The following is a 25,276-nucleotide window of genomic DNA, read 5'->3' on the forward strand; positions in this document are numbered from 1 at the left end:
GAATGACACTAATGTCCAGTGAGGATGGGAGGACAGATTGGGGCCAGGCTGTATGGGTCTTTTAAACATATGATTAGAATTGATTGGGTAGGAGAGTGACTTGGTCATGTCAGAACTTAAAAGAAAATTACCTTTGGTAATAATGTATAAGGGTAGCTAGGTGGCGCAGGGAACAGAACACTGAACTTGGAATCAGGAAGACTCATCTTCCTGAGTTCAAATCTGGCCTCGGACACTTACTAGCTGTGTGACCCCTGACAACTCACTTAATCCTGTTTGACTCAGTTCCTTGTCTGTAAAATGAAATGAGCTTGAGAAGGAAATGGCAACTCCAATATCTCTGTCAAGAAAACCCCAAATGGGATCGACAGAGAGTCGAACATGATTAAAATGACTGAACGACAACAAAAATTGTGTCTAGGATAGACTGAGGGAGGGGGAGAGGAGAGATTTGAGGCAAGGAGACCCCTTAGGAGGCTGGTGGAGTATTTGAAAAGAAAGATGATGGTAATCTGAACTAAGATGGTATCTATATGAGTCAAGAGAATGAGTAGCACTCATACTTCAATAGTTAAAGGATCCACTATTTCACTGATGTGGGGATTTGCTCTTTCTACTAATATGCCTTTCACTCTCTCCATGCCTCAGCAGACAGTCTTTGTCATCAGCTCTGGCCAAATATTTTCATTTAGTGGCCAATCTTCTAGTGGTGAATGTGTCCAGATTTGGCTAAGCAGGTCCTTAATAGAGAGACAAGCAGTTCATCTCTATACTTAAAGTCTTTTCAGTGTGGTAGAAACTACCAGAATTTATATTCCACTGACTGAGCCTTAAACAACACAGGGTCACCTCAAAAGAAGATTTTAGTGAAGAAGAAGAGGGATTCTTTGACTGGGGTCCATGGATCCCCAAGGGGGTAGGAGGAAGGTCCATGAATTCATTTCAGGAGGTTTGTAAACTTTGATGGGAAAAAAAATTACATCATACTTTCACTAAACTCAAACTGAAATTTAACATTTCCTTCCATTATGAATTTTTTATTTTAATAATATTTTATTTTCCCCACATTATGAATTCTTAAAAATTATCCTGACACACACAAAAAGGTTAAGAACCCCTGAATTAGAGAGATGCATTCATATAGGACATTTTGCAGTTACACAGCAATACAGCTATTTCATGGCAAAGTAGGGATTCAAGTACTAATTAAGTAGCCAGATTGAACCCCTGCCCTTTGGGACATCTCTACCAGATGTCTCTTATGGAGAATATGGCCTCTGATAATTACAACCTTGACTGAGCACCCTAGATAGGGGATAAGGTCAGAGCCTTGGAAGTGAAGGGGTGGGGAAGAGAAGGTGTAAGAAATAGTACTTTGGAATAGTACCAGTCCTCAACATCCCCCTTCCTCAGTAAGTTTATTTTCCCTTCTGGTCAAGTCTAAGCTTAGTTAGAAGGAAACTGACTGTAGAATTCCATGCTCAGGCAATACTCTCCTTGGAGCAGAAAGAATAAAATGGTTAGATTTTCTATTTCTTAGCATCATGTACTGATGCTATATTAGTAAAGGAAAGCTAGCTCAGAGGTGAAGAATCTGTTCTCAAAAGAAGGCCTAAAGCAGCTATTATACAAGCTCTCCTAGAAAGGACATTAATAAGCCAGCATAGAGGTTCTTGTCCTGGGCTCTGTAGACTTATTTTATTTGTTTTTACCTCGATATTTTGACAGTTGTGTTTAGATCTAATTGGTTTCCTATGTATTTTATTTTATGCATATAAAAACAGTATACTGAGAAGGGCCCAGAGGCTTCACCAGACTGCCAAAGATGGGTCCATGGAGAAAAAGTAGTAAAGAACCCCTGTTCTAGAGTATATAAAGGGGGTCAACCAGAATGATGAAAGGTTCAAGTTCATGTCCCAAGAGGATTGAATGAAGGGAGAAGGGAGCCTTAGCTTGAAGAAGATAAGACTTGGGGTGGGGAAAGGGGAATGATCTGATATTTGTATTCCTATTTGAAGGGCTGTCATTTGGAAGAGTGTTCCATTGAACCCCAGAAGGCAGAACTGAATTTGATGTAAGGAAAAGCTTCCTGCTGATCACAGCTGTCTGAAAGTGAGCTGGACTAGCTGAGGAGGGAACATGTTATCTCTCACTCTAGAGGACTTTCAGTAAAAACTAGATGGCTACTTTTTAGATACTCAATTCAAAAGGAATGGTTATAAGCCCCTATGATGTATAATACACTGCACTGGGCAGTTAGAATACAAAGACAAAAATTAAACAGCCCCTGCCATCAGAGAAATTTATATCTCTTCTTTTTTTTGGAGGGGGAAAGACAATATATACACAGATAAGTAAATATAAAATAGATGCCCTCTCTGTCTCTATGCCTGGAAGTAGTAGGTAATGCAGTGGATAGGGTGCTAGACCTGGGTTCAAATCCAGCTGCAGACACCGACTAGATTCGGCAAGTTCCTTAACCTTTATCTCCCTCAGTTTCTTCATCTTTAAGATGGGGATAATAATAGCACATATCCCAGGGTTGTTGTGAGGGTATGTGAGATGGCTCTTATAAAGTTCTATATAAATATGTATTAGTATACAAAGTAATTTGGATGGAAGGGTTTTTTTTTTTTGCCTTTTTGGAGGGTAATTGGGGTTAAGTAACTTGCCCAAGGTTACACAGCTAGTTGTGTGTGTGTGTGTGTGTGTGTGTGTGTGTGTGTTAAGTATCTGAGGCTGGAACCAAACTCGGGTCCTCCTGACTCCAGGGCCGGCACTTTACTCACTGTGCCACCTAGCTGCCCCCTGGATAGACGTTTTAACAAATGGGGGAAGGGAAGACTGAGGGATTAGGAAAGATTTGTATAGGAGGTTCTAACCTGAGCAGAGCCTTGACCTACTGAGATTCCAAGAGGAGAGATGAGTGAAGGGAACATTCCAGGTACAGGGAGAACCAAAACAAAAGCAGAGACAGGAAATAAGAGATAAGTATGATAGGGAACAATGGGAATAATGTGACATCAGTTGTTAAGTTTGAGCCTGATTTTGAAAACCAAACAGAAGTTTGCTTTTATCCTATAGTCAATAGGGAGCTACAGTAGCTTCTTGAGCAGGGTAGTGACATGGTCAGACCTGTGCTTTAAGAATATTAACTTAACAGCTGTGTAAGGGGTTGAACTGAAGAGGGGAAAGACTGGATTCAGGGAGATCAATTGGGGGGTTGTTCCAATAGTCCACATGAAAAGTGAGAAGGTCCTTGAACTACACTGATGTTTCTAGTACTTTCCCCAGGCTTCTTGGAGTTGCAAGGAATTTTCACAGTCTGACTCCAATCACAGGGTTGAGATTAGGGTATGATAGGAAATAGAATGGCAAATGGAAAGGGGCACATGTTATGTTTTGCTCCAATTCCCAGAAGACCCAGGAGTTGCTAGTGACTCCATGGGGAGGAGGGAGTTACCTGAACCCAGCAGCACTTGGGCATTGAAGAGGTAAATGGATCCAGGCTGCCCTGCTTCAACACTGATAGGAGAGAGAACCAGGGACTTCCATTTGAGAACAAGTCAGGTGTTCTTCATAGCCAACTCCTGGGTCCTTTTGTGTGAAGGACAGGAGGGTGAAACCTGAATAAAAAGAACAGAAAGCAGTCAATGACTCAGAAGCTATGGCAATCACATCCTAAAAAGAGCTGTCCTTCCTTGAGGGAGACAGTGGGAAGTAACAACAGAGAGGCAGAGCACTGAAAGGGCATACACTGGTGTACCCCAGTGAGAGGTAGGGAGAAGGGCTAAGTGCTCACCCCCGGGGCAGGTGGGTGGAAAGGGAGTTGACAGAGTACTACAGTGGCATCCTCCAAATGTCTGGTGAGAGCCATAGCAGTGGAACCACAGGTTGATAGGGAGACAGACACATACCTGACAGCAACCAGTAAATTGAGGAGAGATCATTGAGGAGTAACAGGAATCCCCCTCAATCAGAGAAATAAACTCAGACCTTGACCCTTATTGGTATAAAAGGTCACATAGATTCAGCACGTGTAGGGTCTTTATACCCTACTGAAACACATAATTTTGAGGGGAGTGTTGCTTGATTCTAGCGATGCCTAATTCTTTCCCTTTCTTTTATCGGACAGGGCACTCATACATAAGTTAGTACACAAAGTCAAAAGGATCCTGTAGGTTCCTGTTGGAAGGGGGTGAAAGAGGCAGAAAGAGGAGAGAGAGTTTCTTGACTCTTACAGTCAATTATATAGTCAAATATTATGTAGGTTTAGGTATGAGTCCCTAGTGTATTTTTATTGTATTACATAAAACCCGTTCTGCGTTTTATGTCTTAGCCTGAAACTTGCAGGGAGCATACTCCTTTTGCAGAAATATCACTCACTAACATGCCTTGAGTTTGTTATAGGTGTGACCAGAGTGATCCAGAGAGATTTCATGAAAGACTCCCCAAAAGTGTACCTCTTGTCAGGGGCTCTTGAATTCAAATCCAGCATCAGGTATGACTAGCTGTGTGACCCTGGGCAAGTCACATAACCTCTGTTTGCATCAGTTTCCTCATCTGTAAAATAGGAAATCAGTACCCATCTCTCAGGGTTGTTTCGAGGATCAAATGAGATAATATTTGTAAAGCACTTAGCACAGTGCCTGGGGCATAGTAAGTACTTTATACCAAGCTTGTTCCCTTCCCTACTAAGGTTGCTTATATTTCATTACTTTAAAAAAAAATCAAGGATTTGGGGGCAGCTAGGTGGCACAGTGAATGGAGCACTGGCCCTGGAGTCAGGAGGACCTGAGTTCAAATCTGATCTCAGACACTTGATACATTTACTAGCTGTGTGACCTTGGGCAAGTCACTTAACCCCAATTGCACTGCCTTCCGCCCTCCAAAAAGACAAAAAAAAAAGGAAAAAATCAAGGATTCCATCAGAATGGGTACTCCCACTACCAATAGAGATGACAGCACCTCCATTTTTTAGGTTCCATGAATTGCCAAAAAAGTCCATTCGCTGTTGGTCAATCAATTAGTGCTGTCCTTCATGTTTACCATAATTTAAGTACAAGTTACAAAGAAGCGTTCACCATTTAATGACCCCTTTTGCATCTGCCTGTAAACTCAGAACTTGGTGTGAGACTCTTGAATTCAGTTTCATTTGGTCTTCCAAATGAACATCTGACATCTGTGATCACAGCCATGGTTTTGATTCGAGTCATGTGTGAAAATGTTGATTCACACCAAAGCTCTTCGAGTGTATGAGGCCCATTTTAAACAGCAAGAAATGTTGCTGAGTTTTATGTAACTGCATTACAACTGCTCCTAGAGCAATAAAGAAATAAATAAAGCACCCCCCCCCAAAAAAAATCCACTTGTTCTTATTTGCCGGTCAGCAGATACTAACTAGTATCCACATCACATTCCAGTTTCTGTTTGCTTAGAGAAGAATGGAAAAAGGCATCACCAGAGATCAGTGAGTAAACATTTATTAAGCACCTACTATATGCCGGGCACTATGCATACAAAGAAAGGTAAAAGACTATCCCTGATCTTAATCTAATGGGGCAGACAACATGCCAACAACTATTTAAACAAGCTGTATACAAGATAAATTGGAAATAATCAGCCAAGGGAAGAAACTAGAATGATGGAAAATCAGGAAATGTGTCATTTAAAGTCACATGTTCCCCAAGGCTAGCCACTTTGGATTTAATGATGTAAGTACATTTGTTGAATGTATAGAAAGAAGTCTCTACAATAAATTTGTTGAAGCATACTTTAGTAATTAAATGCTGAGAGTCAGGATAGCATAATGGATAGACTGCTAGCCTTGGAATCAAGAGACTTGACCTCAAATCCTACCTCAGATAGTTACTGTGTGACCATGGACAAGTCTCATAACCTCAGTTTCCTCAACTGTAAAAATGGGGATAATAATCTAGGCGTGTATATAAAGCCAAGAGAGATGGAGACTTAGGAGTTCCCCTGGGCCACCAAAAGGGGAAAAAATGAAAAGTAGAAGAGCTTCTGTTGCCTCCACATCTGGAAGGCAAGCAAGAAGAAGTAAGGTCAAAGACAAAAGCCCAGAAGCCTTGTCCATTCCTTTTGGTCACACATGCTTGGTCATGTGTCCCAGGGAGACATAGTAGTAGAGTGAAAATGGGGACTGGATTTGGAGTTCAAATCCTGGCTCTGCTCTTTACCATCTGTGTGAACTTGGGCAAATTACTCCACCTGGCTGAGCCTCAGTTTCCTCATTTGTAAAATGAGGGAATTGGATTAAATGGCCTCTTACGAGATCCCTTCCATTTCTGAATCTAGTAGCTTATGATGCTACTAAGTCCACTACTTAGAGATTATGTGATACCTGTTGACGGTAGACCCTAAGTTTGGTAGACACAGAAGCTGATCCCAAATTAAACAAATAGAGATTTTTATCCCTCTTTGAGGTCCATAGTACCAAACCAAAAGGGTTCTTCCCTATATCTGCGACAGGAAAACACCCACTCAATCATCAACTGTTGACTATGATTTCATTTGTAGCTTTACCATGTGGAATATCTCTCTAATAATGCAGGTCAACATCTTCTCTGAAATCTATAGATTTTAGAGGGTTGCCCATAGCACCAAGAAGATGATGTTGGAACATGACAGGAGGATTTGAACTCAAGTTTTCTTGATTTTAAGCTCAGCTCTTAAGCCAGTATCCCATATGGTTTCTTTGAAGAAGGGTTGGGATTTTAACAGAAATGGGGGATGAAGGATAAAGAGAACATTCAGGATTAAGATACAGGAGAATTCCAGTCTTTAACATGATAATCAGTTGCCCTTCTTGGAGTATAGATGATAAATCTAGGAAGTCAAAGTAGTGTCCTATTGGGGAGAGCCTTGAATGCCATGATCAGAAATTTAGTAGGCAATAGTGAACCACAATAATATTTTGAGCTGGGGTGGGGGAGGGGTATGTGACTTTTTTTTTAAATCTATACACCACAAAATATATATTATAACCATGAAGAAAAAAATGTTCCAAGGACCCCAGGGCTTCCATGCTAGGTTGTTCTTGCCCTCCCTTGCTGACCTTCATTGTTGTTGCTTCTCAGGGAATTGAGGAAGGAATTTGAGGAAGGATTTGAGGAAGGAAACAAGGCGGGGGCCATGGAATCTAGGAACACGACTAATGGCCACATTCTCTTGTGTTCTACCAAATGTTCCTTATAATGGCCTGAGTCCTTGGAAAAGCAAAGAACACTGCACTTTATACCTTTCCAAGATCTAATTTTTACTATTGCCTAGGAGACATCTGTTTTGTGAGTATAGTGATGGTTTTACAATCCTGCCCTTGGCCAGTAGGTATTAATCTTTGGGGAGAACCCAGGGAATAAGGAGGTTGGAGATGAACAATGACTCTTGCCTTTGGTCTGGAGAATTCATTCTTAGCCATTATTTGGCACACATCTCACTTACCCATCTAAAGTAATTTCTTCCAAGTTCTCCCAGCTGCAAAGGGTTTCAGCAGTGTGTACTTACACATTGATAAACTATCAGCACAGTTAGAAGTACTTGGTAAAAGTCAAAACCTTTCAAGATAAGGACCAGCAATGGAGGCAACTATCAGACACAACAAGATAGTAAAAGCTCCGATGTACAGATAGGCATGGCACAGGGGAAGAACAGTATCAGTAGGCATATAGTGGGGAGAAGTTCAAGGCAACCCACTTAGAAGAGTCGGTAGTTACTCTGAGACACTATCATTTGGTGATATGAACTGGTCACTTACTTCTGCTTGGGCAGAGCATGTTAGAGTTAGATGAGCTATTGTTTGGCTCCCTCATGGGGCCACAGGGACTGGGAACTTTTCATCTGCAGTATTGAGACAGCCTGTCCCCTCTTGTTCAATTGTGTGAATGAATGTTCCCAAGGAGCTGGCCTGTTCAGGTCTGAATCCAGGGAACAGAGTCTTGTTTGTGTGTGAATGGGAGAGAATGTCTATATATAGACTCCAGGAAGACCCAGCTAAATTACAAAGGACAGCCAATGCTGAGGGGACCTGGCCCCAGACTAAATAAAATACACGAGTCTTGTCTAAAAGTAGAGATCTAAAGATCCTCCCATATCTGCTCTTGAAATTACGCTGCTCAACAAGTAAGTATTCCTATAAAGTGTTTACATATTAACTTGTTAAGATAACAAATATTTATCAACATCTCCTGGGTAACTAACCTCACCTGCCAACCTTAAGACCAATACCCTGCCATGGAACCCCATGGTTCCTTCAACACCATCAGGTAACGGGAGTTTTAAATGTATATGTTCTACTAAGATGGAAAACATCTGTTGCTTTCTCACCAAGAACAGGAAGAAAGGATTGTGCCTGCTCAACAGCAAGGTACTGGAAGTTCTCAGGTGATGTATAAATGATTTTCCAGATGTCAATTTGCATACTGTAAATATGAAGCATGTCAGAGAGAGGCTGCTATTAAAGTAACAAGTTTTCTTTCTAAAGCTCAGTTCCCTGTTTCCAATGAGTTAAAATTGGGGACTACACCACATGTCATTGGCCCTGCCATCTCATTCCTATTCCACAATCCCTGGCTGGGCTGCAAAATCATAAGAGCTACTCATGAGCTAACCCAAAACATAGCAGAAACCCAAAGTCATAAATATTTTGCTTTTGCTTTTCTTTTCAATCATGTCTGGTCATTGAACTAATCTGGACAAAGAGTGAATGGAAAGAGATGAAAGAGAACCACACCCCAGTTTTGTTTTGTTTAATTTGCTTTGGTTTCCACCCACCACAAGTTCTTTTCTTCCCCTCTCATAGTGTGGGCGAAATGCCGAAAACTTCGACCGGTTTTTCACCCGCCATCCACCCGTCCTAACACCTCCTGACCAGGAAGTCATCAGGAACATTGACCAATCAGAATTCGAAGGATTTTCCTTTGTTAACTCTGAATTTTTAAAACCTGAAGTCAAGAGCTAAGTAGCTGTGTAGATCTCCGTCCTTCATTTCTATCATGCAATCCCGACAGCTGTCTTGGTGACCTTTTTCATTGCAAAGTTGCATTTGTGATTTTTTTTTTGTAGTCAGACTAGAGTGACCATATTTCAGAGCCATAAGTGTTTTCAAGTAGTTAAGAGTATCTCTAACATCTGGGATCATGCAAAATGGCACAGCACAGCACATAAATGCACTCTATCAAATTGTATTCGGAGTTGATTCTATGTTAGCTAACCAACCTGGTCAAAAGAAAGGAAGCTTATCTTTCCTTTCATGTCCCTTGTTCTCCCTCATCATTTTTGTAGATCCTCCGAGCTAGTTAAGGATCCAGTTGACCATTGGGTAAGATATTTAACTCAGCAATCTGAGACCACTTTGATAGACTAATTTTTTTTCTTTTCCTAGCAGGAAAGACTGAAGCATTTAGCACTAAACTTATCTCATTATCCAGTACAGAATTTATATCCTAATATTTGAAAATTTCCCTTTTGTTCCAAAGAAAATAATGAGATCTTGAAGTTAAAAAAGGAACTATATTCCTTTTTTAACTACAAATGAAGATTACATATTTAAGGCTGTGCTTTTCTATTTCTAGTGTAGAATTGAGAGGAGAATCAACTATAGACAGGCATTTGAGCTAGGTTGTCATTCTCTAGCCCTTCCTCTGCCCTATAGATAACTAATTTATAGTAACCAGCAACAGAAATCCTACTGCTGGTGATCTAATATGGCTGCTTGTTATATTATTGTCATGTTGCTTTTGCTTCCAAATAGCACATATCCATCACCATCTCCAAACTACTTGAAAAGGGCACTTTGGAACAAACTCTTGAAAGCTCATGGTCACTCTAGTTAGCTCCCTACATAACATGGTTTTACATTACATTCCAAACTTGATTTTCTTGGGGGGTGGGAGGGGTTGATTGTCATTAAAATGCCAAAACAGTTACTCACTTTGTTATGCGTGCTTCAAATATGTGTCCAAAATGTTATTAACAACAATGAACTGCTATGATTTTTAAAAAGAAGAGCCGTGTGAAACCTAACCATACCTGTAAAAAAAAAAAGTGTCAGAATGGATATTCATGCAGATACTTGCCTTTGGATATAGGATTTGTTTCTGCCGTTGGGAAGATAATTAAGAGCTTTGGGAAGGACAAATCTCTTGAAACAGTCTTATTATTTCCTTTTATGATGTTTTGTGAGATGTTTGTGGAAGTGTCAGTTTGTATTGGTATGCTTAATATCTGTAATGTGCCAATTTTTTTTCCAGTATTGAGATATAATAAAAATGGAAAGAAAGAGAATCAAAAGACAACTATTCTCTTTGATAAATGCTGACCTGCGCTATAGTTTGGGACTCTCTGATGCCATGTACCAGCAGAAAGCCAGATGAGATAGAAAGGTACAGGGCCATCTAGCATTCAGTGGGAAGGGAAGAAATTTGGACACTGACCATAGAACCCTGAAGCCCACATCAGAGCACACAGTAAGTCACCACAGGAGAATCATTTAAGAGTCAAAGTGACCAAACTTAGGTGTCATACAAAGACCCAAATTCCCTCAAAATAGGTCTTCCTTTTCTTATAAAAAGTATAACCACCCCAAGGCTCAAATGATCATTACTTCCTCTGGGGTCTGGCTCTGCCATGCCATTACCTATGTGATACTGAACAGGTTACTTAATCTCACAGAATCTCAGTTTCCCTAGATGCTAAAAAAAAAAAAAGGGAAATGCTGCATACCTTCATGGAGCTATTGTGAAGATCACATGAGAGAAACAGATATGAAAGAGCTTTATAAACCATACAGTGCTACATAAATGCCATTATCAAAGACATTTTTTCATTGTCACCATAATTATTCCCAGCCACATAGGATTTAGGACTCTGGACAGCTCTCTAAGACTGTACACTGTAGACAAGGTGTCAACATGCATTAGTAGAAGAAGTTCACTCATCAGAGAGTTCCATGTACCTATGGAATCACCAGTCCAGTCTCTATCACTGTCCCAGTCTCAATCCTTGTCAAAGGTCAAACAGAACAGCCTGAAGAAGTTCAAGGAGAGATTTTCGGTTCTAGTGGACCCTTGGGTAGGCACACTGACTCTGGACTTGTGGTCTTAGAGAGAAGGACAAGTTGAAAGAGTGAAATAAAAAGCTCACAAAAAGAAAAATAGGCATTGGTCACCAAGATTCCCTCTCTTTTCCTAACTCTGTCACTTTTGACAGCATGTTCCCATTAGAAAACTAGGGACTAGAGTCCCCAATTTCCTAATATCATCTGCTACTCGCTTCCTTCCCAACTTTTCCCAACTTCCCTTTGTGTCTGATTCCAATTCCAAGGCATATTTTGTGGTCATAAGAGAATTCTCCTTCTAGCCCACCCCGCTTGCCCCAGTTAAAAGACAATGCCTCTTGAATGACCCAACAAACCTAACTTATCCTCAAAGAGCAGATACTGGCTACATGGCATTGGGGTCTCAGCTGGAGGTAAAACTCAGGAAGTCCCCTGACAGAAATGTTTTGATTCCATGATCCAATCAAGCAAAAGACAAGTCAGTAAAGCCCTTTGTGTTCCTTTCTGCCCCCCCCTTCTACCTCACATCACTTTTCCTTTGACCTTGTTCCATGGGCTCTTGCTTTTCCCATATGCTCCTTTTTACATGGATTCCACATTCTCATTCCATCCTTTATTGCTTCACCTTTTTCCTGCCCTGTTCTCCATCCTCTTCTGCCTGACCCCTTCCTCTCTTCTTGGTTTTCTTTCTCATTCACTCAGGCTTGTCCTTTCACAAGCTACCCTTGCTTTTCCTCCTCAGAATCACAGAGGATAGAATATCAGAGATGGAAGGAACCTTAGAATATAAAAATAACAACTAATAATTACAACTTTCACTTACATAGCTCTTTTCAGTTTTCAAAATATTTTGAAATATATAATCTCTTTTGACCCTCACAATAAGCTCATGAGTTAGGTGGTGTATTATTAGACCCATTTTACAGATGAGAAAAAAAAGGCTCAGAGGAGTAAAAGTGCATCCCTATGGTCACACAGCTAGCAAATGGAAGAACCAAGCCTGCCAGAATGTTATTTAAATAACAGAATTTTAGAGATAAAACAAAAACCAGAATATTAGACTAGGAATGGACTTTAGATAATGAAACATAGAATTAGGACTAGAAAGAATTTTGAATTATTCCTGCCTTTTTATTTTGAAAATGAGGAAATTGACAACCTGTGGGGGAAATGACTTGTTCACAGTCACCAAATTAGTCAGTTGTAGAGTAAGGACTAGGATTCAAATTTTTTGCCTTCCAAGTTCAATGCTTTTCCCACAGCATCAGCTCCTTGCCTCTGGCCCATGAGTGATCAGGCTCCAGCCCCCAATCTCTAGCTGAACCAGGGCCCTGGATATGCCCCATCCAAATGATCCCCAGGGCAGGGAGTGTGTGGGAAGAGGAAGCTACTATAACATGCTGGAAAGAGGAGAATTACAGAATTTTAGAGATGAAAGTGATCCCTGCAAAGCATTGATTTTGTTCCTCTCGTTTTATAGATGAAGTAGAGGCAAACAGAGATGGGGACTTGTCTATGGGCCCATAGCTAGGAGCAGAGTCACAATTTGAACCCAATTCTCCTTCTGAGCTAGTAAAAAGAACCAGATGTTCTCTTCACTGTTCTCTTCAGAAGCTTTGAATCATGAAGCCAAAGCAGATCCAACAAAACCATTCCCATTAGGAAGAATGAAGGAGAAGAGATAGAAAAACCTCCACTGGTCAGACTGGGAATATTCCCATAAGGTTTGGAAGGGTTCCTGTGGGTACAGTCCCTTACTTCTACTTCCCCAACTAGTAAAATAAGTGCATTTTTTCCTTTGATGAATGAAGGGACCCAAAAGTTATTGAAGAGGAATGACTGTTCACTAGAGATAGATCACTTAAGCTAACACTTCCAAATGACTTCCCTGACAGCCCCAGTGGCCCTTAGCTTGGGTTTCCATGTACTCCTGGCATCCCTCAGACAAGAATTTATTTGCATCTACTGTATGTGTCAGACATTGTATTGGTACTGAGGATAAAAAGAAAAATGAAATAGTTCCTGCCCTCAAGGAGTTTATATACTACCAAGATCCAAAACATCCAAAAGATCATCAAGGGCATTTAGGAAACCTGACCAACAGCACAGAGGTAAGATTTCTTCTCCTTAAGGGGAAAAAATGCTTCAGAATTCTGCTCATCTCCTCTAACCCTAAAATCTATTCTTCATTTATTCTTTCTCTTCCCATCACTCTATATCATGGGATTTCCTTCTCTGCTGTCACTATCTATAGTCTAGGTAGTAGAAAAATAGCTGTAGCTGAGAGCAGTAGAATATTAGAACTAGAAGAAAAATTAGGAATCAATGAGACCCCAAAACTCATTTTACAGATAAACCAAGGCTCAAAGAGAAGTATTTTTTTCCAAAATCAGAAGGAGTTAGTGGCTTTTCCTTTGTGAGAAAGGAAGGAAGTCTTATAACAGATACTGCTTCTTCTCCATTTAGAAAGGGCCAGAATCCTTAGTCCTTAGAGTTCATTTAGACTCGCAAAATGTGAGATGTCTGTTATAGATTGGACTTTTGAACATAGACTGTTGGTGATAGAAAAGACCCCAGAAGTCACCTGGTCCAGAAATGAGTTGTGGTTTGCTAGTCAATAAGCCTGCCAAGACTACATTGGTCTCCTGAATTCCAGTCCAAAACACACAAAACAGAACTTCAGATTTAGCCCTTGGCCCCATCTACCATCTGACAGGCTGTTGGAGCGCCTAGAATCTTCACCTGGTTGTTCGTTCTGATTAGACTATTTGAATTGTTAGTTCCTTTGACAGTTCTGATTTTAGAATGGCCATCTGGTAAACCCAGGTATTTTTTTTCTGGCAAAGATGATCACCATTGATTCATATGAAACATGTAACAAAAGAACCAATGTGCCCCTTGCAAATGTCAGATATTAGACTATCTCATAGACAGAATTGGGAGAAAAACAATATTTCTTTAGACATCATTTTTCAGATTCACCCTATTGCCTCCCAAGTTTAACCTGTGCCTTAATTATTCCATTCTTAGGAATATCTATGTAGGCTGAATTCTTCTCTATGGCTGTTCCCTTTCTTCTTCAGTATAACGTATCATTCAGTCTCTCTGGTCTTGCTAGTAGTACTATTGTCAGAGAGTAAATGAATTTTAAGAGGAAAAACCTAGGGAATCATAGCAGGAATTTTTTCAGGGATCCAGATTTCATACATGTAAGCTAAATTCCTGGTAATGAGTCTTTCCAGTTGAACTAGGCTATTTCCTGGATGACAAGCATCTGAAATTTACAGGGACATAATCTAAACCCAAACTAAAGCTGAAAGACTCTAAGGTCCTGGAGAATTGACTAAATTGTGCCCTTTCCAAATACTACTCAGGGCACGAGGTTATTGACTTGATTTTGAGGAGGAGTTGGGAAGACCTAATGAATGCCACTGAATATGATTTAAAGAGTCCAGGGTCACCTCCATGCCAATGAGGCATCAAAGGATGTATGACTTTAGCAGAAGATCAAGAATTCATACCAGGAAAATATCTTCCCTTCACATTAATATCCATAAATACATGCAAAAAGAATTGATGATCTTGGAATTTGAAGGGACCTCAGAAGCTATCTAGTTTAAGCTGTACCTGAATCAGGACCCTCACCATGACCATTAACCACTTTTTGAAGACGTCCAGTGAGGTGGAATCCACTGTGGCTTAAGGTTAGTCCTTTCTACTTTGGGGCAACCATAATTGGGAACTTCTTCCTAAACTTAAATTTACCTGTTTACTCTACTCCTTGCTCCCAGCTCTGCTCACTGCGGCCAAGAAAAAAAAGTCTAATCCCTCATCCGTCTAATCCCTCTAACCCTATAAACACCTGAATGCAAATATCCTACCTTTAATTTTTCAGTCTGAATATTCCTAATTCTTTCAATGTCCTTTAACATGTGTGATCTCAAGGCATTTTGCCTTCCTCTGGATGCTCTCCAGTTTATCAGTTCCTAAAATGAGCCAACCAGAACTGAACACAATATACTAGGTATAATTTGGCCATGGAATAAACAGCAGGATTTATTCCTAACACTATACAAGTCCTAAAGACTAAAAATGATATTAGCTTTTTTGGTTGTCTATTAGACTGGTGATTCATAATGAGCTCACAAACCCCTTAAACTTCTATATCTTCTTTCAGAAATAGCCAGATCTCCCACGTCTAATACTTGTGAAGTTAATAATGACCCCCAAGTGTCAACATTTATATTTGTCCTTATTAAATAGGATCATGTTAGCTTTGTTCCAATGTGATCTATAGTCCATAGATTTATAGATCCTGTCTCTTTCATCCATGATGTTATCTACCCCTCCCATCTTTTAGATGACACACATCTAAAAATTTGAAAAGAATGTGTAATCAACACCTTTAACAAAGTCATTGATTTTTTTAAATGTCAAAAAATACATGGTCAGTCACAGATTTCTGATTCACTACACTAGAGATCTCCTTCCAAGTTGACATTAAACCACTGACTCTTTGGGTCTACACTGGAGACCTCCTTCCAGTCTGACATTAAACCACTGACTCTTTGGGTCCACACTGGAGACCTCCTTCCAGTCTGACATTGAACCACTGACTCATTGGGTCTACATTGGAGACCCCCTTCCAATCTGACATTAAACCACTGACTCTTTGAGTCTACACTGGAGACCCCTTTCCAATCTGATATTAAACCACTGACTCTGGGAATGCTAGTTCAGCAAGTTACAAATTTTCCCAACTGTGTTATCATTTAGATCACTTATTTCCACTTTTTTCACAAGAATAATATGAGGTTTTGTTAAATACTCTGTTAAAATCTAGGTAAACTTTGTCTACAGCAGTGCTGTTCTACAAAGTCTAGTAGGTCTGTCAAAAAAAAAAGAAATTAGGTTAGTTTGACATGACCTATTCCTGATGAAACCATGCTGGATGCTGCTTTTCCTAAATGTTCACTAATCATCCTTTTTTAATAGTCTGCTCTAGGATTTTTGTAGGCATACAAGTCAATTTCCCTGGCCTATGTTCAAGTATCATTCTATTTCCCCTTATTTAAGAAAAATATTGTCTTTCTCCAAATCTGTAGCATTCCTCCCATTCTCCCAAATATTCCAACTTATCTTGGACATCAATTCCCTAATTAACCATTTTTGTTTTGTCCTTTTCGGGTGAAAGATCATTCTCCTTGGGGCGGGGAGGGAGGGGGAGAGATGAGAAAAACAGAAATAAAAATCAAGCAGCTCTATTTTCTGACATCTTTCATCGTTCACCCCTAAACAACAGTCCTATACCTTCATTGATGGTATTTTCCCAAAATATAGCTAAAATATCCCTTTTGTTGTTCTTAACTTTCCTCACCTCATTCAGCTCACCTTTCAGTTCATTCTGAGCTTTAGCACACCTGTCAGAATTCTTACAGGACCACATTTGGTATTCATACTCTGTTACCTGTCTTGACTCCTACCTTCTACATGTCTTATTTATTTATTTTTTTACTGCTTGATGAATCCACCTTAGACAGCTCTTCCTATTCTTTCTTATCAGAATGATGTCTTCAAAACTTCATCCTCAATTGTTTCCCCTAGCTCCTAGATGAACTTCCCTCATAGACTTCCCCCATAGGACCCTTCCTCAGAATCCTTTGAAACCTGCTTTCAAAACCTTGGATGTGTATCTAACTGTGCCTGGCTCTCTTCTCCTCTAGCACAAATTCTGAGACAGTACTGTCTATTCCCCACAAGGTTTCCATCTTTTCTAAACCAACAACTATTTCCTCTTTATTATGAGAGTCAGATCCAGAACAGAAGTTCTCCTGATTTATTCCTCCACCTCTTGCAGAATAAAATCACCATTAGGCACATTTGAGAAATTATAGAAAGCTCTGCTTAGTCTGGCAAACATCCAAATAATTGTAGCAGACACTCCCCCCCCCCATACCATCACGTAATTTCTCTATGTCAGGTTTGTGATGCTTCTGAACCCTTATATTTCCTCATTTATAGAATCACAGGTTTTGAGAATGGAAAGAAACCTCAGTAGCCTTCCAGTTCAATCCATACACAAAAGGAAACTCCAATAGAATGTACCCAACAACTGATTATCCAACCTTTCCATAAGACCTCCAAGGAGGAAAAGGACCCGCCACTTCTCAAAGCCACTTGTTCTACCTTTGAACAGCCCAAATTACTAGAAAGTTTTTCTTTGCACTAAACCTAAATTTTCCTTTTGCAGTTTCCATGCATTATTCCTGGCTGTGCCCTCTGGGACCAAGTAGAATGTTATCATGCGGGTTTCTATTTCTTTCTCTATTGCTTTTCCCCAAAGGCTTCCTACTATGGTTCACCCACTCAGGACTGTGGATAGTCCTTAAAAGAATATACCTTCTTATTTTACTAGATTGTTCTGCTACCATCTCCTTTCTATTAATCCTGTACCTTGCAGGAATCTCTGGTTTCAGTCTCTGGCCACAACTTATCAAGTCTCAGTGATAGCTATAAAGTTAAATTTGTCTCCTTGTATTAGGATATCAAGTAGTCTTCATTTATCACCCACACTTCATACATCTATGCATGGAGCACTAGGGCTGTGGACTTTGTTACTGGATCTTTTTTTTTAAGTGTCTCCTATGAATATAGAAGCTGGAGCTCCAAAAGATTAAGCAATTCATCTATCTTATGGAGTCAGTGTCCCTTAGTGTCTCTTAAGAACAGCTTCCCAAATTTCTCCAGGAAGAAATATATCTACTTTCTTTTATTTTAGAAAGAAGAGAAAATAATGAAAAACTGTCAGACTTTCCTTTAGATAACTGGAAATTCTCATCCTATGAAATAAGCCAGAACCCTGAGCATTAAATCCTATGGGATTGATACAGCTAGAAGGGCAGGAACAATCAAAGATGCAGATGCCCACCTCACAGGGCCACATCCTTGAACCATAGAAGATGAAAGATGACCTTTAGGATCATTGAACCTAATCCCTTTATGTTACAATAGAGAGCCAGAGGGTGCCTGTGCCTTCCCCAAGATTATACAGAGGGCTTAAAAGTACATCTTCTGATCCCTAAACCAATGTTCTTTCTTCCATATTACATGGCTTTCTAAGAAAACAGTTTGATGGATGGAGCAGGGAAATGGAAGAGAGCATCATGAGATAGTAGAAAGAACTTTGGGTTAGAAGTCAATAGTCTAGACTGTGTGACCTTAAACAAATTACTTAGAATATTAGGGTCATAATTTCCCCCTCTTCAGAATGGACAGGATTATTTCTAAGATTCCTTCCAACTTTTAGACATTTAATGATTTTTTTAAGAATGGAAAGTTAGTGAATGGAGGACAAAAAATAGATTGGATGAGTTCATGGACCATTAAAAACCAGGAATTGTTCTGGGCTGCTCCCACTAGAACTGTGCCCTATCAGGAACATGCATCAAAAGACCTGGGTACCATGAACACTAGCCAATAAGATGACAAACCTAAGCTAGTGAACAAAACTCGGAACTTAGACTCTAGGAAAATCTTAACATTGAACCACTGATTTTGAGGGGTATCATTGTATCTGGGCTAAGGTTAAGGACTGACAATATGACACCATGTAATATGGAATAATTTGAAGTGGGTTCTCTTGAAAATTTCAGTGCCATTCATACAGAATCCTTTGTCTCAGAATTAGAAAGTAACTTACAGGGTACCAAATAGACCAGCCCCTACTATGAATCCCCTCTAAAACAATCCAAGAGGTCACCCAGTTTCTGCTTCACCATTTGCTACCCTGAGAGATAGCCAATTATCATCAGACAATCCTACTGATTAGAAAATTATGGGGCAGCAAGGTGGAGCAATGGATAGAGCCCTGGAATCAGGAGGACCTGAGTTCATATCTGCTCTCAGACACTTGCTAACTGTGTGACCCTGGTCAATTGACCCCTACTGCCAGAAAGAAAGAAAAGAAGAAAGGGGGAAGGAAGGAAGGAAGGAAGGAAGGAAGGAAGGAAGGAAGGAAGGAAGGAAGGAAGGAAGGAAAGAAAAAAGGGAGGAAGGAAGGAAAGAAGGAAAGAAGGGAGGAAGGAAGAAGGGAAGGAAAAAGGGGAGGAAGGAAGGAAGGAAAGAAGGGAGGAAGGAATGAAGGGAGGAAGGAACAAAGGAAGGAAGGGAGGGAGGAAGCAAGGAAGGAAGGAAGGAAAAAAGGGAGGAAGGAAGGAAAGAAGAGAGGAATAAAGAAAGGAAAAGGGGAGGAAGGAAAGAAGGGAGGAAGGAACGAAGGAAGGAAGGGAGGGAGGAAGCAAGGAAGGAAGGAAGGAAAAAAGGGAGGGAGGAACAAGAAAGAAAGTTATTTCTTATATTAAGTTAAAATGTATCTCCCTACAGATTCAGATACAGCCTTGGTTCTAGCTCAGTCCTTTAGGATCTTGCAGGACAAGTCTGTATAGAATAATTGGGAGTTGGTGTCTCAGAACAACTAAACAGCACCAGGGAAGGGAGGGTATCCTCGCCATAGTCCAAGCCCCAGGCACACAGTATAATATAACTTGGGGTAGAATGGGCTGGTGGAACAGTAATTGTTAAACTGCTTGGCAGTGACAACCCTCAGTCACATTTCCATGATGTAACACCGCACATTTCCCTGCACAGCCCTCTCTAACTCCTCCCGTCCTGTGACTATAGACAATCATTTTCCCAGCCCATATGCTTTACAGCTATTAGTTCATCTGATTTCACAATGCAATCCTTAAGCCTTGGGAGTTCTCCCAGTTCATGGTATGGAAGGGGTGGGGAAAGGAGAGCAGGAGAAAGACCACGTGAACAATGAATATGAAAAGTTTGAAAAGAACAGAAAGCTATACTCCCCAGAAAAATTATCTCAGCTGCCATCATGTTAGGTGATCTGCAAGGCCCCATCCCAGCACAGAATTCTATTAGAGGCCCAACTTCTGACAAAAAGCTGAATTGCCCTATCCGTCCATTCCAAACAATTCTGAGAACACCTCGAATCACTGACCCTACAAAAGTCCTGAGACTCTATTGTCAGCAGCAGCAGTGACACTAGGCTTCTTGATCCTAGGTTGCTCTACCACCTTAGTGGCCCCTAGCCAGAGGATTTGACCAGGCCATAATTAGATCTTTGGAGCCTAGGACAAGCCTGGGTTTTAGAGTCAACATAATTCTTGAAATTTAGTCTCAGTTCTTTCATTAACTGCCCAGGTTACTTTACACAAGTCATTTCACTTCTCTCCTCATCCTAAGTTTCTTCATCTGTCAAATGAAGGTGGTAACAAATGATCTACCATCCTCACAGGGTTGTCCTGAGAAGGAAAATAGATACTAGCCATGAAAGGGCTTTGGGAGAGTTAAAAGCTCCATGCAGGTAGGTTCTAGGGGCTTTAGCTCCCACTGAGACACTCTCTGGTACAACTCAGGGGGGCAAACTATAGCTCTTTGCTAACAGTAAATTTGAATGACTCTGAGGAGACTATCAACCTAATTAAAATATTAACATCAGCTCAGTGATTTATTTTGTTTAAGGGCCAATTTTGGAGACAATCCTACTTGGCAAAGATTACACATCTGTAACGTTTCCATTTGGGGCTTTTGTTACCACTAATGTGAGTGCTATTATCTAGTCTTGAATGCCCTTGGAGGAAATCTCCTGCTTTGCGCCCTCCCTATGATGCCTGCTGCAGCTCAGCTCAGGCATCACTTGGTTTCCCATGTGGTCACTTGGGCAAGCCTCAGTACAAAGGAAAACTATGGTGTTAAAGCTGGGAAAAATCCTCTGATGAATGATGTCCATGTTGCTTCTCAGCCTCCTGAATGGCTGAATACAAGGGCACCAAGAACTCCCTGGGCACTCAGGGCAGTAATCAAATGTTTTTCCCCACTGGGGAATGCTGACCCATGATTCCAGTGATTGTTTTGCCTGTTGCAAAAAAAAAAAAGTTTAAAAATAATTCCACTGGAAGGATAGAACTCAGAGAAGTGTGTGTGTGTGTGTGTCTGTGTGTGTGTCTGTGTTTGTGTTTCTGTCTCTGTGTGTGGACAACTATATGAAAATACAAAAAAACCACATCGTAACCTTTCATAATCGAAGAAGATTCCATCATATTAGGTTATCTGTTATAGAACAGTTTTTGTTTGTGGTTTGTTCTTTGTTTGTTTGTTATTCTGCAAACTTTCAATCAAGTTTGCTTGGGTGTCTTGTATTGAAGTGAATCCTGAATGTCGAATGAAGTTCCAGTATCATGCTGCTGTTTTTGTTACCACTTACAAAAATACTGATGCCTCCTGCCATTGTATCCAAGGAGGTATCAGGATCTCGGTGATGGGGCATTTCTCTGTCTTGTTTCTTTCCCTTCTCATTCTGTGTTAATGTGTCTGCTTTCCGTTTGACAGAGGGACAAGCGGGATACGTCCAACTTCGATAAAGAGTTCACCAGACAGCCTGTGGAACTCACTCCCACTGATAAACTCTTCATCATGAACTTGGACCAAAATGAGTTTGCTGGATTCTCCTACACTAACCCAGAATTTGTTATTAATGTGTAGATGAGATGTGTAACCCTGTGGTCGTGCCCAAAGTTGGCGACTTTAGACCCAATTGTAAATAGGAATTCTAGTCTTCCGGGATTTGCGGTGCAGATGCCACCATTCACCATGTGGAGAGATTGTTTTCTGGGGCCTCTCTTTGTATGTGTATCTTGCCAGTTTGTTTTCTACATTTGAAAATGTTTCATTTGGAGTAAAATGCATTAACCTAATAGTAAGAGGTCTAACTTTTCCAACCTCTAATCCAACCTTAGTTATGCATTGAATGAGCAAAAAAAAAATATTCCAACTCCTGTGTCTGGTCCCAAAAATGCTTCCATCTTTGTAATTTTTAAAATCAGAAGCTGACATTCTGGTAAAGTTTTTACAGTTATTCCACAGTGTTGTTTTTTTTTTCCCTTCGAATGCTAAGCATGGACGGTATATTTAAGAGTTGTGAGTAAGCTTTGCTGTTACTGTGAACTTAGTATCTCTTAGAGGAACCTTTTGTTCAAGAAGTTGAGATGATTAAATCTGATTAATGTATTGAAGATGTACGCTTTACCCATTTCTATTTTTAAGTGCATTGTATATAGTATAACAGGCTTGATGAAGCTAATGTCTTCCTCCTTCACTCATAGGAAATGTATCCACTTGGCCATTCATTCACTGTTTTTTCATGTTTATTAATGACTCAGGCAAAAAAGTCTACGCAGCACTAAATAAGCAAAAGAGAAGGCCAACTTCCTAGAGCCGAAATGGCTCTTGGGGTATCGCTATCTGCCAATTGACTAGATAGGACATTTCTGTAAAGGGTACTTTCTCTTTTTTCAGTCACCCCAGGGAGCAAGGCAAGGGGGAGGTGGACAGCACAAATCACAGAGCTGAGCCCACACACCTCTCTGTGAGGGTTTCCTTACTCTCTAAAGGGTATACATCTATCTTCCTCTCTCCAAAGACATATTTGCCCATGAAACTCAGCAGGGAGCAGTAAAGTAGTGGTGTTTAAAGGTCATCGGCAACCTATGGAGCCCCTGCCTCATGGGGAAGTCCCTTTTCTCTATGCCTCATCCCCCTCCTTTGTGAAATGATAGATTCAGGCGAGGTAAGCTAGAAGGAGCCTTGTGGCTCTCATACTCTCTGTTCTAATACTTCTCTATATCTTATATTCTTTTCTGACAAATCTGATGAGTGTTTTTCCTTTTGGCCCATCTCCACTGTTCTCCAATGAGTCCTAAAAGGACCCATTAGCTCTTATGTAGCATGTAAAAATGGAAGTAAACAGGGTGGGGGCTTCCAGCTAGGGCCTACCTGGCCTACCTCACCTCCATAACACTCCTCAACAGTCTTTCAGACCTGTTCAAAATTCAGCCCTACTGCTATTAATTTCTTTTTTTTCCACATTGTTTTTCCTTTAGATTCTGTTTGAAAAGACATGGTAATCCCAGCCTGGATGTACCATGTAAGAGGTTTCTGCTCCTGCCAAGGCTAGTAGGCAGTAGGAAAGAGCATTGCTGTCAGATCGAATGAATTGTGATTCTCTCCAAAGATGAGTCACAGTCCTCCCCACCCCACCACTCGCTCACCTCATGCCCAGTACAGCTCCTGTGACTTAAGACCTGAACTGAGATATTTCTGCTTCCAATCACACACACACACACACACACACACATGCATGCACACATGCACACACACGCATGCACACATGCACACACACACCAGATTTGGGGGGGGTCATCTTCTCAAAGACTTAGCAGAGTTGCCCATTAAAATTTGTACACATCAAGACCAGAAGAATGGAAGTTGGGGGGAAGAAAATGTATATATTCTTCTTATGGGCTATTAGAAAAAACAATTTTTTGTCATTTTTTATGAAGGCCAAAGTTTTCCCACTGGACATATCTTCTTTTAAAATGACATATTAAGGGAGCAAGCTGTAGCAATCCTGGTAACTATTTTCTCCCCCATGTTCCTCTGCCAGCCACAGCCACTTTTTACATGGCAAAAAAATTTCAACACACACACACACACAACAAAATAAGAATCCACAGAATGTGTCAAAATGAAATGATTAGAATAAAGAGTAGCTAGCCTTCTAAGCCTGGGATGAATTTTATCTAGGACTCGATTTCCTCACCTAAAAAATGAGAGATCCATTAAACAATTTGTCTTAATGGGGCAAATCATCATAAAGATAGATAGAAGCCTGAGAAGGCCTAAATTGGTTTAGATGTTTCTCCTTCCTCCAAGATGATAGATAGGAAGAAATGAAACCTGTCAACACCCTGAAAAACCAAACTTCTCCCTGCTATTTGTCCTGTTGACTTATGTCTGACACTGTCCTTGGAGTCTGTTGTTATCGACCCCTTGATACAGCCATGGTATACTATCACATTGGTAAAAGCCAAATTCTCTACAAAATGCTCTTCGAAGCCATAGGGTTCAGCTGACTTTTAGTCCAAGCTAAGTTGAGTAAAAGAACTTCCTTCACTCTTCCATATCATCATCTGCTCTACAACTTAGTGTTAGAAATTTGCCTATGGAGTAGGGAAGGCCAGAGGTGGAAAGGGCTTTAGAACAAGGACACAGGCACTCAGCATTGGGAGGGGCCTTAGAACACTGAACACAGGATGCCAGAGCTGGGAAGAGCTATCTAGTCCAGTCATTTCCTTTCACAAAGGAGGAAACTGAGGTCTACCAAAGGGAAGACCATGTGACCCAGTCTGAAATCCAAGTCTCCTGGTGCTGCTGAAGACGGAATTCTTGATTGGTCTCAATCAAATTCAATGCAATAAAGTATTTATTAAATGTTTGCTGTGTGCCAGGAACTGTGTGAGGACGGGAGTAAACAAAGACAAAAACAAAACAGTCCCTGCCCTCAAAGAACTAACATTCCACTGAGATGGGGGGGAGGGGAGGAAATAACAGGTACAAAGAAAAGTGAATGCAAATGATATACCTGGAAGATAGACCGCCTTTGATCAATTGCCAGGGTCCAGTTTCCCACGTGACTTAGACCAGTTAAACCAGGTTCACCTAACGGATTTACTCTGTTGTTGGGGACTTCTGTAGATGTCTGGCACTCTTTGAGGGATGAGACGAGAATGCTCTCATGGAGTTTCTATGAGTCCTCCCCTTCCCCCCCCCCCAATAGAAGTGACCCAAGGCCTCCAGATCAATGCGATAAATAGATTCTAGGTCTGAGGCATTTATTTCAAACAGGCCAGCAAGGTTGCCCCAAGCATGTGAGGAAATAATCCCTGGAAAGGAAAGAGAAGATCTTCTACCCATCCCTCTCAGAAATGGCTAGCCCAGGCAGTTTATACTGGCCAGTTTGGCTAACCTAGGGTTTCTTAGCCTATGATTCTTGTAAATGTGTTGTACTTTTGCTTTCTTTCCTAAGTACTAGTGAAGGTCTTTTTAAAAACTCAACAACCAAACTTTGTCTCCACTTGAGCAAAGTGAAAAGGAGGGGAATATCTAAGCCAAAACATATCAAAGTTGATGGTAGAGGTAGAGAGATATATAAGGGCCTACTCCTGCTCCAGAACTTGGGGACCAGCCAGTAAAGATTGAATGCAGAGTTGTAGAGTTTGAAAACCCTAAAGCCGGCTAAATCCAACCAGCCTTCTTTCTTGTCTAGGGTCCTGCTTTTTCACAAGT

At 40.7% G+C, this 25,276-nt stretch overlaps 1 protein-coding gene across 2 annotated transcripts in view; it reads left to right on the forward strand.

Annotated features, from left to right (window-relative positions):
* The window catches only part of PRKCB (protein kinase C beta), a 650,680-nt gene extending 626,201 nt beyond the window's left edge, over positions 1-24,479 (forward strand). Inside the window, exon 17 of one of the 2 annotated variants that reach the window (XM_069106305.1) lies at positions 21,482-24,479. In XM_069106305.1, the coding sequence (XP_068962406.1) occupies positions 21,482-21,634 (153 nt within the window). In that variant the 3' untranslated portion in view covers positions 21,635-24,479. Of the gene's footprint in view, positions 1-8,821; positions 21,362-21,481 lie in introns of those variants that run through there. The other variant, XM_069106297.1, reaches the window with a different exon arrangement.
* Positions 24,480-25,276: the final 797 nt, after the last annotated feature.

Source organism: Petaurus breviceps, unplaced genomic scaffold (genome assembly GCF_028583685.1).
Source record: "Petaurus breviceps papuanus isolate PSGF00001 unplaced genomic scaffold, PetGlider_PUasm1.0 138, whole genome shotgun sequence".
Classification (NCBI taxonomy): Eukaryota; Metazoa; Chordata; class Mammalia; order Diprotodontia; family Petauridae; genus Petaurus; species Petaurus breviceps.